General features: G+C 42.5%; 1 protein-coding gene across 2 annotated transcripts; it reads left to right on the forward strand.

Annotated features, from left to right (window-relative positions):
* The first annotated feature begins 835 nt into the window (after positions 1–835).
* On the forward strand, positions 836–15175 carry asxl2 (ASXL transcriptional regulator 2). 2 transcript variants are annotated; one of them, XM_080480372.1, is made up of 12 exons: positions 836–1122; positions 2881–2963; positions 3833–3941; positions 4242–4383; positions 6518–6636; positions 8307–8427; positions 8791–8850; positions 9741–9901; positions 10131–10227; positions 10333–10438; positions 10837–11557; positions 11907–15175. In XM_080480372.1, exons 1-12 carry the CDS (start codon positions 1066–1068, stop codon positions 13665–13667), a joined length of 3537 nt encoding a protein of 1178 aa, XP_080336498.1. In that variant the 5' UTR covers positions 836–1065; the 3' UTR covers positions 13668–15175. The 2 variants fall into 2 exon arrangements, with proteins under 2 accessions (XP_080336498.1, XP_080336499.1); XM_080480373.1 differs by lacking the exons at positions 836–1122; positions 2881–2963; positions 3833–3941; positions 4242–4383 and adding an exon at positions 5650–5795.
* Positions 15176–15906: the final 731 nt, after the last annotated feature.

The following is a 15906-nucleotide window of genomic DNA, read 5'->3' on the forward strand; positions in this document are numbered from 1 at the left end:
TATTAATTTTCGGTCGTAATTGTTTGGTGTTCACCAAAGTATAGCCATTTTTATCACATATACCCAGTGCCACGACAAAGAAAAGTTCAAATTTAAAGGTGAATATAGCACTATTTTACTGGTCCGTCCCACTCAAGATGAGATTGGGTTGTATGTGGCCCGTGAATTAAAACGTGTTTGACACCCCTGATTTAGAATCATCAGTCAACCTAAAACTTATGGGGGTTTTTTTTGGACTGTGGGTGGAAACTTGAGTTTCACGAGATAACGCAGACATGCACAGAGAGAACATGCAAACTCCGCATAGAAACATCAGAAAGTCGAGACATATTCCTGAGCATTTTCCCACAAGGCAGACTGTTATTATCTATAATATAAATTCTTAAAGTGTTTTTACAACTTTATTCTCCACATTATCACTTTATGTTTGACCCACTGCATAATAATTTTCCTTTAATGTGGCCAAAATATCTATATAAGTCGTGCCTAACGCATTTTATTTTAAACTCTTTTGACTCAGTGGCAACATGTCTTTCATGCAAAAAGACTTTACAATGCCTTTTCTTGCCAAAACAGTGTGTGTGTGTGTGTGTGTGTGTGTGTGTGTGAGGGGGGGGGGGATTGTTCTGCACTGGTTTATCCTGTATGCTTGATGAATTGTTGCTTCGATTTCTTGCCAATTGTAATTGTGAGCCAAAAAAACAATGTGAAGAACGCTTGCAGTGCTCTCTTGATTAGCTGCCTTATTTTCTTCATAGTCGTGAACTTGTGCAAAGGCCATTTGCTTACATATGGAAATAAACGAACACACTCGAAAACTCTTGATCGTGATCGCAGTTGACACCGTGGTGTAAACACACGCGCGGAGAGCCGCAGACGGGACCTGACAGGTATTTATATACAGTGAGATGACGTCCCCCCCCCCCCCCCACCCCCCCTCCAGTCACATGACTCTTTACAGTAAGTCCAACATGGCAGACGGAGTGGATCTTACGCGGTAACTAAATGCAATATTTCAACTGCAGCGGACACGTTTAACACTACTCCTCAGACAGGACGTCCACAATGAGGGAGCGACAGAAGAAGAAGAAGGGGAGGACGTGGGCCGAAGCCGCCAAAACGGTACTCCAGTGTGTGTTTTTTTCCCCCAACCTGCCGTTTGTTGTGGTTGTTTTCCTTGAACGCTCCCACTTGTACAACTGTGTTTATGAGTTCATGACCTGCTGGGGAAGATGTTGCGTACAGCGCGCAGAGGCCTTTGCGTTCGCGGTTTGGAAGCTGTCACTTTAGCCGCGGAGCTCTCCCTTCTCCTTCTCCCCAGCTTATAAATGCAGGAATTACACAATGCCAGCTATGTTGCAGCCCAAACACGCCCGCTGCGCGTGGACGGTCTGAAGTCCCGTGAAGTCGCCGAGAAGCGGTCATGTTGGTTAGCATTAGCTCGCCGCGGCAAACGCAACTCAGCCCGTCAACAAGTTTGTTTTTTTGCGGCAAGCGAAACGCAACGAAACGTCCCAAGCACACGATAAACTGATGCGCACTCATGTTGCGTGGATAAGAAATGAGATGACAAAGCTAATCCGCGGCGTGCCAGCTCGAGGCGACAGGATAGTAGAAAGTTAGCATGTAGCACGAGAGCTAGCCGTCTGTCGTAGCATGCTAGTGTGTACAATATGTCAAAACCCCCACGAACAGCCTCATAATGGTCTTAATCTGTTGCCCGCATGGACATCTGTTGTCAAGTGACGCACTAGTTTGACCAAATCACTCATTGTCCTCAGTTTGCTGACATGACGTGGCTAACTGGATGCATATATAATAATTTATAAGTTTATAAACTGTGAAGTTACATTTCTCTTAGATGCCGGTTAAAATGCAACAGAGGCTAAAGGAATCTATACAATGTCGAATTAAAATGAAAGCAAAACACTGCTCTTTTTTTATGACAACACTGTTATTTATTTCTTATATTATTATACTTGTGTATATATATGTTTTTCATTTAGGGGCCATGAGCATGTAAAGTGTGTGAGATCTCACAACATTCCCTGTTCGTGTCATAACATATGGCAGGGCTGCTTAGAATGACATTACCCCAACCACATGTGAAAGTTAGACCTCTGGAGTGAACCACCTGGTATTTATTACCAGCATGATTGTAGGCAGTCAGTGCCGATATTTGAGCTAATTCATGCAGTTATGGGGGAGCTACACATGTTGAGAACTCCTGTAAAGTATAATTTCGCAGTCATTTGTCACATTGGACAGCAATGTGGAGCAGTGGTTAGCACAGTCATCTCAGGCGGGTATGGAATCTTACTGGGTTTGTTTATTTTAGCCAACCAGAGAGAGGAAAAACAAATCAGCAAAAGGGAAACACTTGAAAATAACCAAAGAATGAAGAGAAAATAACATATGGCGTCAAGTGAAATGAGACAACAGGATTCAATGGAAAGGTGTAAGCTGAAGACAAAACGTTTTCCTCCCCTTACCACTTTGTTACAAACTGAAACCTTCCCACTCATAAAATGCTCCACATGCTGGCTGGCTCTATTGAACACAACATGAATCCACCCAGTTATGTCAAAAAAACATGTACTCTTTAACAGGCTTTCTAGGTTAATTGTTCACTACATTGTCTACAATGCAACAAGAATCCCCAGTTCTGTTACCAAGTTAAGTGCCTTATTGTTCAGTTTGTATGTTCTGTGCATGCATGGGTTTTGTACAGTTTCCTGCAACAGTAGACAGTACAAAAACATGCATTCAAGGTTAATCTGCGACTCTAAAATTGCCTCTCGGCATGAGGTTGTGGAGATAACACTTTTATGTTAAGTTTCACAGAGCACTTTTTCAATAACCTTTATTTTATTGTTCTAGGTTTTGGAGAAGTATCCTAATACACCGATGAGCCATAAAGAAATCTTGCAGGTCATCCAAAGAGAAAGGCTTAAGGAAATAAGGTAAGCATGTTTGTGGCATCGTAAGTTTTACAAGTCTTTTCCCATAGGAGACATTTAATGAGAGAGAGGCAACAACACGGCCTTTCCTCCTCAGTTCTCAGCTGCTCACGCCGCGTACGCTTCTGCTTATATAGTCACAAATATTTGAATCAATTGATAATGATTGTTTCATTTCTTTTCGTTTCATTGTCTCTGTTCTCATCCAGAAGGTAAGGAAAAGCTAGCCTCCCCACCCTTTATTTTAACCAACTCACTGCACTGCTATTTTGGAACCACCTTTTGCATGTTATTAACAATAACATGTCCTAGTTTCAGTTGCATAAAAGTTCCTGTCGTCTCCTATATATATATCTACAAGAAAATTACAATTTACTAGTATTACACCATCGGTGTGAACTCCTGAGACCAGTGGAACGAATGAACATGTGTCACCCGATTATTGCTTTAACTTGGTGAGTTTCATTGCTCACAATTTGCCTCAGGTGCATGTTAGAGTGAGCAAACTGGGTCCAATACACACGCAGAAGAAATAATTATTTTTGCTCACAGCCGGATTTTGTTTTTGCATGCGATGAATTTTATGCACCAGGCCATTAGTGCAGTCTGAGAATCACTGACGACGATCAGAGAAGTTTTAGGTTAAAGTTATGCAACTAATTCAACAAAAAGTATATTTCCTTCTGACCCCACGCAGGTGTGAATCTGACCTAAACTCACGTACGTCTTCCTGATGCATGTGTGCAGTGTCTCTCCAGTTATCGGACCAGCCTTTGCCCCTCCTGTGTCTTTTACTATTGTTTATTTTCCCTCCAGCTGTCTGATTTATTAGAGAGCAGATGTGTAATTTACGTTTTTCTCTCGTGATCCAGTGGAACCTCGCCGCTGGCATGTCTGAATGCGATGCTGCACACAAATTCCCGTGGTGAGGAGGGGATCTTTTATAAAGTTCCAGGCAGGATGGGAGTCTATACATTAAAGGTTAGTTTGACAGAATGCATTACCTAGCCTGTAATCAAAGAGATGAAATGCACTAACTTCAATAGAAAATAAAAGCTGTGAGTTTTTTTGACATGTGGACATAATTGAATAGGTAGATACTCAGAGTTTATATGCCAGGTTCACAAAAGAGAAAAGTGTTTCAGCACCTTATGCCTGCTGTGAGTAAAAGGTGTTTGTGTGTGATGTGGTTGAATACGGCACAGGGAGTTATTTTTTTGATTTATCTCTGTTTGGCTACTTCTACTCTGTAATATATATTGTGTGCTCTTTTTCCTGCAGAAGGGCATCTCGGATGTGGTGAAAGAGCTATCGGAAGAGGACTCTGAGGAGAGCAGTGATAATCTTTCTGACTCCCGAAGCTCAGAAAACAACGGTGGTGCCATCACTCCAGAGGGCAGGAGAGGGAGATGGATGCGGAGAGGTATTTTGCACAGAATGCAGCTTTAATAAAACCAGTTAGTCGTTGACCACATAACTCAATGTGGCCTCCTCAGGCAAGGTTCATCGATCGCAGTAGACGGATGTGCTTGTGTTGTTCTCTTGGATTATTTTTGCTCGGTTTCTATCAAAAAGCACAAGTCACTGCATACACTGTGAAGTGTCACTATCGGGAAAGTATTTGTAATATCTGCATCTACTTTGCTTCATCATAGTTCTGTGCGTGTGTGGCTTATGTTCAATCAATGTGACTTTTAAACCTAAACTTGGTGACACTACTTGCATTTGGGCTGGTGTAATCTAATGCTTCCTGTCAAACATGTAAGTTTTAAGTGTAAGTTAAACTGATTGACTCCCAAACTATTCTGGAGCAGAGGAAAACAACTCCAAACATATAGCCGGTGGTTAATAAGGACAACCTTCAACGTAAAGAAGAACAAGAAGCCCTTGAATTGATGGCGCGGTGGCCACAGAGCTTTGATCTTAACATAGTCAAGTCTGTCTTCGTTTACGTACAAGCGTTTTCCGTACAATCTGTGTTTTTTTTTTTTTTTGTGACACTTTGTTCACTCAGCGAGAATCTACAAGCCATCAAATCTTCATAAACCCATCGGCTGTCATTTCCGAGGACTGCTACACTTTTCTGTGTTTTTAACATGTTGTGATGAATATCAAACATTAATGTTGTTTGAAGACGGTCAACGGTTACCGTGACAACTAGTTGACTGGAAACACGGACTCCTTCACACTTCCTTACTGTTTGCATGTAATCTGCCACACAGCCAGTTCTGCATTAATCATGAAAAGCGGCAAATCGATTCATAACGTTTAATGATTTTCACCTCGTCTGTTGAATGACATGCTACAGATCAGTGTTATCTTTGCAATCTCCTGAGTGATTATGATTATGACATATTAAGGATCTGTGTTCTCAGAAAACCTCCGACGGTTGCTTCAGAAACGGCAAATGTACTGAGATGAACTAATGCTGCACTGAAATCAAACGGTCACAACAAATATGGACATTTTCTCTGTTAATTCTCTTGTGGCTTGCATTAAGTGATTACCAAAAAGAATATATAAGTTTTAAAGGAAGTCTTGCAGCTCACATGACCCTTTTTCGCTGTATTATTCAGTTAAATGATTAAACAAGAAAAAAATGCTTGGTTCATTTTTTGCCCGACTTACGCTGATTGGTCGTATTATGTCAAAATGAGTAAACGCCCTTTCTCAGCTGTTGCAAGTTGCTGCAGAAACACAGGAAGCCAGTCGAAGTAGCTGTAAACAAGTGAAGCTCAGAGAGAGTGGCTTAACCACAAGCGTAAAGATTAAAACATCTCATCATTGCCTTTTTACCTGGGATGCACTGAGCGACAAACATGGTCATAGCAAAAGGTGGGTTTCTATCGTCAAGCAAAATTCTGTGTCTCCCAGTAACTGTCAATAGAAAGGCTGCAGGCGGCACATCGCGGTCACATCACAGCAGCCCTCGCTCTTTTGTGTTTATCCACGGGGTTAAAGTTCTGCTTTATTGTGAATAACACACACCTGATTGTGCCTGATTGCAAATTTCAAAGAATGAGCTTTTCATCAAGCGCCAATTGTCGTGTTTTTCCTCTGACTGGTCTCAAGCGGACTCTTAATTATTTCTCTTTCTCACTTGCAGATTTGAAGTGACTGTTTAAACAGGAAACTGTATTTTCTCATTGTGACCCGTGACTACTTCCTTATTATGCACAAGTTAGAAACTGCCAAGGAAATAACCTTGGTGCACAGCTGAGTAGGAGGACTTGGATGTAGTTTATTTCTGAAATAATCAATGCAAAGAAGCACAAAGTCAAATGCAAATGAGATGTTACTGAGGGAGAAACAAATAAAACGGCTACATTATCTGGAGAAGCTGTTTCATTAGAAATGGGTGTCAGAGAGAGAAAAAGATGAGTGGCTCCGAACAGGCTTTCCAGTAATATAATATTTTAGCCGGGTAATGTAATCTGTTCTTTTGTGTGTGAAATTGGTTTCAGTTTCATCAAAACAATAGCTCAGTGTTCTAAACTCTGCACACCGCCCTCAGGAAATGTATATTGAAACATCTGTTTTGCTTCTGTATCTCGTAGTTCCCTCCAAGCTGCAATCACAGCCGTCGTCTCCTCAGCCCCGATGCTCGTCGCCGTCTGTCCCCACCAGTAAGATCATCTCTCCCTCACAGAAACACAGCAAGAAAGCACTGAAACAGGTACTGGAAACAATCTCTCTATTTCCTCATGTCTTAAATTTCCATGCATTATATTAGACGCGCAGTTGAGGCATCACTGTTTGTACGAGGATTCATCTTGGATGCAACACGAGCTCCTGCCACACCCTCGTGCTTGGATAATGCTGTAAAAATCCTGTCCTACTCGACCTGCAGCATAAGGATGCAAGACCGGGACTCGGTTCACTTGGGAGGGAGGGGAGGCGAGAATTTTCACACCTTGCTTTGGTTCAGGTGGCTCTTTGAGGCCCCGTTTACGCGACAACGAATTCGAGTGTATCCGCAAAACTTTCTTCACTTTTGGGGGGTCTGTTTACACGGCACCAGTTTGCGGATGCACAGTATCCGCAAAGTTTTTAATCCGGCTCCCAAGGTGGAAAGATTCTTTCACGGCGCAAATCCCTCCTGCCGAGACTGCCGGAGGCTACAGAGCCTGTTACTGCGCATGCACATCTCTCCCCCTCCCTCCTGCTCATTCAGTTGTAAACAAACATGGCGGCCGCGTAGTGGTACGACTCGAGGTCCATATTCTAGTTTTATCGTCCAGATCAGTGGTTTAATAGTTGAGACTCACCCCTGAAAGCATCCGATGCATCATCAGTCCATGCGGATGTCAGGTGCTCTCCATTTTCTTCACATTTATAGCGTATTGTTCTCTGCACACGTTTGTGTAGTTTCATTACAAAGTCAAGCAACAGCGCCCTCCAGTGGCCCGGCATACTAACTACATCGTTGTCTCTGTGTCTGCTGCTGCAGTGTAAATGCACTCCTTTTTTTTAGCGGATTAGGTGTTGTCACGTGAAACGTTGTCGTGTAAACAGGGCCTGAGACAGGACCAAACCGCGTGGCTTGGCTAGTTAGCTTGTGGCTAATCGGAAGCCACAAACATCTGCAATAGATATATATATATATATATATATAGTCTTCAGACCAGATATTAAAGAGCGCCTTTTTTCATTACTTCTTCTTCACTACTCCATGTTTGCTCGCAAGATATTTTCCATCTTTTCTTTCTGCGTCTGCTTCTTCTGATTTGCGCGGTTCGCTTTGTTCGTTTACTACCCAGAATGCATTGCACACTACGGAAACTACCAAACCTCTGCTGGTGTTTCAGCAGGCACTCTTTTTCTTTCTTTTTTTCTTTCTTTCTTTCTTTCTTTCTTTCTTTCTTGTTTTAAAGTATTAATGTTCTCATAATACACCAATTTAGTATTTTTCATTTGGCTGCTTTGCCTCCTTTGTGTTTTATTTGATTTGATTGCACAGATTGTTATTCACTCCATCTGTGCTGGTGAGGAATTCTCAGCTCCAAAGCACCAATTTGTAATTTAGGAACACTACCGCATAGCGATTTTACTCAAATGTTGAAATATTATAACTAGAAAGAGTTTTTATGTATTTTACTTACACAGCATAACACTGTGGGGATTTCCTGCACTATTCTCTTAGATCATTTTTTTTGACATTGTGTTTGAGGTGAACATAGAGTTGATTTTATGCTTGTGTTATGCAATCTATGTTACATTGCTGCACTGTTATTTAACCATGCAAGTGGTCCCAGAGGAGCGGTCGCAGGCAAACAGAGGGTTACGCATATTCACTCTCTCTTTTTCTCATGGCATTGTTCCCTCCTTATTTCGCTTGTCTTTAAGGCCTTGAAGCAACAGCAGCAGAGAAACCAGCGCAGACAAGGGGGGATGCCAACAGCCTCCAGCCCGAGACTGCTTCTGAAGACCATCAAAGATATGGCAGATAACATTACAACAAAAACTGGTAGGTGGCAACTATTACACGATGAATCAGTCCTCGGTGTTATGTGCTGCTTTATACAGTTTATCTGTTTTTAGCTCAGAGAAGCGAGACCTGATTTTGTTCTGTTTGGATGGTCTACAAGGGTTCATCGCATCACATTACACACTGCATTGTATTACTAAATGACTCTTATTGATGCGGTCCTCCAGTATTGTTCAGTTATTCTTGGGCTCTTGTAGCTCGAGAACAAAAAAGGATTTGTATCTTCACCAGCCAAATGTGACTCATGTAATTGGCAGCATTAACATGGAAACTGCAGCAGTCAGATGTCGGTCCTGCATTTATCCAGTTTTCCCTTCAGCTCTTCTTTGTCTGTTTGAATAGATTTATGCCACCCGGTCGTACCCAGGAAGGTTTCCCAGAGGTCAAGTCGGCTCAGTGCAGGTAAGTCAGACAGGTACTTCAGTTTATGTAATTTATATAAGTGAGTATAAATTACACAGAGAAGATTAACGCAGCATATAGAAAGAGAAGAAAATGTTTTTATAAGACTAAATGCAAAAGATAACCGAGAAGATGAGGTCAAGGATGGATAAATGAACGATATGAACACAAACGATAACTTCACTAAACATGGGCTTAAGGGGGACAGTTCAAATCAAGTCTTCCAGTGCTTTTAAAAGACCACAGAACTCATGCATTGTGGGTGTGAAGGCAGATAGTTTAAGAGATTGGTTTAGCGTGTTCTTTTTTGGAGTAAACTTTTATTGGTGCACAGAATATATAACAACATGTCTCAGTTTATTTTAAATCAGACTCACACGGGCTGTTAAATGTTCATCGCTGTTTTTATGGGTCCCTGTGTGTCCCTGAACTAGGCCTCCCTTATACCCCCAACGGCTCGGCTTCTGTCATCCAGCATAAAACCTGCAATCTGCTGGGGTGACCCTGGAAGGACGCAGCCAAAACTTTTAATGTTTAAATTAAAAAGCCCCCGCTCAAAATGATCCCAAACAAATCTTCAATTTATTCTTAAGTAAAGTTTCAAATGGCAATGATGCTTGTATTGTAGTTGTTTTTTTTAAGTAAAATTATTTCACACACTGACCAACACTGTGTGGCCACACACAAATAGCCTGTTTCCTTCCACTGAACATACCTATTAAGATTGGTTAATTGCTGACTTTAAATTGTTCACAATTGTGTTGTTAAAGAAAAAGGTTAGATGGCCCCATCTTTTGTTGATTTTATATCTTACTCATTTGTACAAAGTTGCTACATTTATTCAGCTGATGTTCCTCAAACCTCAACGATTCCAATGTTTGGCGTTGCAGGGCAGATAAAGAGAACCAAGTGTAAAATCGATGTGGAGACACCGGACTCTATTCTGGTTAACACCAACCTGAGAGCCCTCATCAACAAGCACACCTTCTCTGTGTTGCCTCCTGAGTGCCAACAGAGGCTGCTCAAACTTCTGCCTGAGGTCGACCGCCAGGTGATATAGAATTTATGGTTATATAATTTGGGGAAAAAAATGTTATTTCACTGATCATTTAGTAGGATGAGCTATTTCTCATTTTCTGCAGACAGTATTTCTTTCTCTACTCGTTCTCGGTGTACTCCTGTACATTTTACATAAAGAATGCAAACCAGACGTCAATGCACTGATGCAGTGATGGTGATTGTCAGGACGTTAGTCATAACATTGTGGCTTCCCTCCCCAGGCTTGCTTGGACGGCCTTCTGAAGGTCACTAGCTCTGCCTTAAACAACGAGTTCTTCACATCAGCAGCTCAGTCGTGGAAGGAGAGACTGGCTGAGGGTCAGTTCAACAGTTTCTCCATGATAACGGCATTCATCCCCTAATAAGAGTTAATACAAGGGTTTATTTTCAGTTATTAAAAATGTGTGCCTTCTTACCCCACAGGAGAATTTACTCCTGAGCTGCAGCTTCGAATGCGTCAAGAAATCGAAAAGGAAAAGAAAGTTGAGCTCTGGAAGGAGGCTTTCTTTGAAAACTATTATGGGGAAAAGTAGGTTCTAACGTCTGATTCAATTTCAGATAATGTATGCATGTACTACTGTGATTCAGTTATAAATGAAATTTTTTTTTAAACGGCAGTATAGATTATTTAATTTTATAACTGCAATTTGGAGAGTTTGGATTCATGACTGAGAGTAATAAGATGACATGACAATAAATACAGGAGTTTTATGCATGTATAATATAACTCATTCATAAAAAAAGGTATTGCCTATATCAATATGAATGTTGATGATTTCCCAAAAAATTATTAAAAATGAATGAAACTAACCAACACAGTATATTTTTACTCTGAAAGCGAGTGAAAAATGAATCACTATCAGAAAACCTTTGATTTATGGACTTATTTCTTTGTCTTTGCCCCTGCTCTCCTTTCTTCCTGCACAGTTCGGGGATCAGCTATGAGGAATCCAAGGAGCTGACAAAGGCTGATGTGAATCAGGAGTCTGCCCGGCCCCAGTCCCCCCGTCATCACATGGGGCCTGTCGCTCAAGCGCCAGAGGAAACCAAGTGTAACAAGGACAGCCGCCAGACTGACGTGGTCGCTAAAGACACGAAGACAACACAGACATCGTCACAGCAGCCTCCGAAGGCACTGCCTGGCCCCGCCACAGAGCCCATGAAGACGCGGCGCGCTCAGTACGCTGAGGATCGCAAGTTGAGCATAATGGCCCAGTCTGGACACACACCTGCAGGAAGAACACCAGAAGTTGAGCGACGCACCGATAAAGCTTCAGTGTGTCCCCTGCCTGAAAAGGAGCAAAAAGAGCAGGTGAAGGAGGATAAAACTGAACTTCCCTCTTTGCCCGTGAAGGAAAGCAGCCCTCCACCAAAGACTGGTTCCGATCCGAAGGAGGACCAGCCGATGTCTGTGGCTAAACCTGCTGTGGAGAATGAAGACGTCATCGCTGAGCCCAGTGGACCTTCAGAGCCGCTGAAAAGGAAGTCTCTCAGTGAGACCGAGGGCGAACTCACCCCAGAGAAAAGACCCCGCATGTCCTCGGTGTCCTCTGTGTCGTCTGTCTCCTCTGTATCGCCCTCACCTTCATCCATCTCCAGCCCTGCAACACCAAGTCCAACAGCGAATCAGAGGGTTCCACCGCTCAAGGTAAGGCTACATATTTTCACTGGATGTATCTTTTGATTTATCTTATACATTTGCAGCTTTGCAGAAAACTGGTCTGGTTGAAGCTACAGCAGTTTGAGAGATTGCAAGTCAGAGTTATGGCACAAATTATGTGAAAAATAAAATAGTTGCATTTAGTCATGCACTTCAGTCCATGCTTATTTCTTTATCTAAACTTCCCTAGTAAATACTTGAATTTCATACAGTAATGAGTTGTAGCTATGAGGATGATACATAGATGGTAAGCTGTGTTGGAAAAAAATACTCAATACATTTTTTGACATGTACATGTCTGGGAATAATTTTCAACATGTTTTTGTTCACTTTGCAGATCCCAGTGTCACGAATTCTTCCCATTCCCGTATCACCGAGTCAAGTCTCACCGAGGACTCCCCTCCCGAGCCCTCTCAGCAGTCCGGGCCGCACTGGCGCTCGCACACTGGCTGACATCAAAGCCAAAGCCCAGTTTGCTCGGGCACAGCGAGCTGCAGCGGCGGCAATATCGTCCACATTGAAAGGGGCCGTGGCAGGCCCCGGGCCAGGGGGAGGCAGCAGGGAGCAGACTCCCTCTCCCAGTTCCAACTCGACATCCCCTCAGTCCTTAGGTAGGATACCAGCCACCAGCAGTAACAGCAGTACGCCTGCTCCATCCTCGGTGGGTTCTCTTGGTCACCTTAGCCCCAACCAGTCTCAAACATGTAACATGAGCAAAGCTGAGGACAAACAGAGAGGTCATCCAGCTGAATTTCTTGGCATTGAAAAGAGTCCCAATGGTTCAATTCAACTTTCATCCACGCCTGCTCCAAATGAACAGGAAACCCCATCGACTGCTGGATCATCCAGCAGAACTAGCTCCTGCATCCCTGCAAACAACCCGCTGGTCACTCAGCTCCTGCAGGGCAAAGAGGTCCCGCTGGAGCAGATCCTCCCAAAACCGCTCTCCAAGGTAGAAGTCAAGACGTCAACCGTGCCCTCCAGTTATAAGGGGAAGACATCCCATTCTAGCGAGCACAGAGCCGATAAGCAGACGCCACAGCAAGTTACTGCAGCAGGGCGACTCGCCGCTCTCTCTGAGTACACAAAACATCACAGGGAACTTCCTGACAAGGAGAGTCAGGAACAAATCCTTCAGGCCCTCATGCAGAGGAAAGCCCAACAGAGCCAGCCTTATGGATGTGTCAGGCCTCAACCGCCTCAGTACAAAGTGCATCAGCTGTTGCATTCAGAGGAATGTCAGGACCAATCTAGGATATCCGTTGGCTTTTTGGGTAGGAAGAGGATGCCCAGGCCTGCCATGACGGGACATTACCTGCTCAATGTTTCCACGTACGGTCGAGGACCGGAGAGCAGAAGACTGCATCTGTCCCTCATCCCGAACACATCCAGTTTAAAAACAGAAAGCACCGAGGGAGAGGAGATGGCTAACGAAGAAGACGCAACCCGGAAAGTTTTTTCATCTGCAGTGAAAACGGAGCATCAAGGACACTCGATAACAAAGACTGAAGAAACGGCGAGCTTTCAGAATTGCTCTGGTATTAAGACCGAGTCTGGATCAGAGGATAATGCAGCAAAAGACACCAGCTCTACTTCCCAGCCACACCGCAGGCACCTCGAACTCTGCAATAGTAATCAAGGAAACTCCGAGCCATATCTTAGCCACGCGGACCCCGGTCAGCAGCGGTCGGCTGCCTTTCTAAGCCAGAGGACGCTCGATAATCAGGAGCCCGTGGCGGCGCCGTGCTACGGCGGCACCATCAGCATGTCCGTACCTCAGACTTTGAACCGCAGCACTGCCGTCACCGGCTCTTCCACGTCCTCAACAGAGGCCCATACCAGCAGCGTCCATGGAAGCGTCATGTCTTTCTCGGTGACCGTCACCACCATACCTGCCGGTCACACGTTGGACCACAGCGGCCAGGGAGAGCCCTCGCCCGAACAGTCATTCATGGAGGGCTCCAACATGGAGGACGTCCAGTCAAAATGCTACTGCCGGCTCAAGGCCATGATCATGTGCAAAGGGTGTGGAGCCTTTTGCCACGATGACTGTATCGGTCCCTCAAAACTGTGCGTGTCATGTTTAGTGGTACGATGATATGAAAGTAATGACTGTAACTCCTTTTGACTTGTTTCTTCGAGGCACAAATCAGGCGCAGGTTTTTTCGACTCGGCACAAGATGACTTATCAGTCGTGCTCCAGGCTTAACAAACGCTATCAGGTTGGGAAAAGCAAGACTTTTCACTGGACGCGCTTGTTTTTCTACCAACATTCGAGAGAAGCCGTTCTGTGCAATTGTGTGAAAGAAACGCCAATCCTTTTTCAATCAAACAAGTGGTCTGTCAGATAGGCGAGGAATCTCAAATCTGGCAAAGTTTGCACTCAGTTAGATTTAGTGTGATATATTTTTTTAAACATTTAAACGTGTGTGTGTGTGCGTGCGTGCGTGTGTAGTTTTTAAAAAAAAAAAAAAAAAAAAAAGGAGGGAAATGAATGTTATTTTTTTTAGAACCTAATGACTGTTGTGCTTTAGACTGACAGTTTTTATCATTGGGCCTAATCAGTTATGGTTTCAAGGCAAAAAAAAAAAAGAAGGGGGTGCTGATGATAATCATTGGTTGTAGAGTACCTCCTGTTTGGCTTTTATGCTCACGTGGCAGGGAAGTACAACTTACCATAACTATTTTATATAAAACTGTACATTTATTACTGACTACACTCAGATTTATTAACTAGAAAGAAGCTGTATAGTTTTAGTAAAACATATACGATTTTTTTGAATGACAACTTTATTTAAAAAAAAGAAATTTAAAAATCTACTCCTGAGGATTGCACATCACATCGCTATGAGAGGAAACACTTGAAAACCATCTGGATATGAGGTTGTGACTGTGTACAGCACTTAAATTTATACATTTGAGAAAAGAAGAATCTTTATATAAAAGGCCTTTATGTTCTCTTCAGCAGATCTTTGACATTGAAGATCCTGCCACTTCCTACTGTGTAAACCTGCGCTTTCGTCCTCAACAAGCTGGTTTGTAGATATCGGACCTCCGGGGGAAGTGACGGATTTCGTGTTTCTCTGTGTATAGATAGACCAGCAGTGGAAAGCAGTTTTAAAAAAAAAAAAAAAACACTCGAGGCAGATGGAGAAAATGATTCATTTCTCACTGTACATATTCGCTCATTTATGGTATTTGCCTAGATGTAGACGTTTTTGTGATCTTATTTGTGCAGCACATCTTGCTTGAGCATATCTGGTCTATTACAAAATATGTTTTATTGTGGAAAGGAACTCGAGAGAAACTTTAAGAAATGCTAAGCTAATCATAGATGGATGTAGCACAGCACGCAAAAATTATTAGCGGGTACAAATGTCACCAGGATGAGTGCAACACTTCACTCCGGCAAAATGAAAGATGTGCTTCTTTATTACTGTGGTATGAGAATAGCTTGGTATGTGCATTAATGTGCAGTATGTATACGATGCACAGCACACTTGTTACACCTTTTATGACGTATTCTATAATGGGAGCGTTTACCACACGTTACGCAGACGAAGGCCAGTTTGGAGTGTTGCATCAACTAACTTATTGTTTATTGCTGGTTACAAAAAAATGAATGAAAAAAAAAGATATAGCAAATATATTTTAGATTCTCCTGAAGGTGCAGAATAGGCCTGTTTTATAGCAATTAATTTCCAAGGTAAATATGCCAAAGTCACCTTAAAGAAAACAAAAATAATCAAAAGTTGTTTTTATTGTCTTGACTAGTTAATCAAAGTAATATATTTTAATTAATATATTTTAATATAAAATGTCTATTTGCTAATTGTTTTGACAAATCAACAGGGTATTTACTATAATAATATATTGGCGGTCCATTTTTCCTATAATTTTTGGGTAGACTGGGCAGACCACCATACGGAATAACTTGACTTTTTAATTGAAGCTGCCCAGGTATCTGATATTCTGTATGGACCAGGTTCTCCATACAACTAGTCATCCTATATTTTTCCATGAAGATATTGTCTGTATATCCCATTAGATGTCAGGATTTTGTGTCATTACTTTATACAGACAAACTAATGATTTGAAAAGCACCATTTCTAAACGGGTGGCTTCTTCCAAGTTCGTTCTTCAGTGTATTTGTTCATGAATTGGGGGGGGAAATTTTGGGTTTTAAGACCGAAGAGATAGAATATAAACGGGTGTCCACATATTTAGTATAGAAATTTCACTGAAACTCGCTCACCAGCGTCTTGATTTTGTTAGCACAAATATTGTTATTCCCCTCTAAACATTTAGGTTTTGTTTGTTTGAATGTGATGTTAGGA

Source organism: Lipophrys pholis (assembly GCF_963383615.2).
Source record: "Lipophrys pholis genome assembly, chromosome: 14".
Taxonomy (NCBI): Eukaryota; Metazoa; Chordata; class Actinopteri; order Blenniiformes; family Blenniidae; genus Lipophrys; species Lipophrys pholis.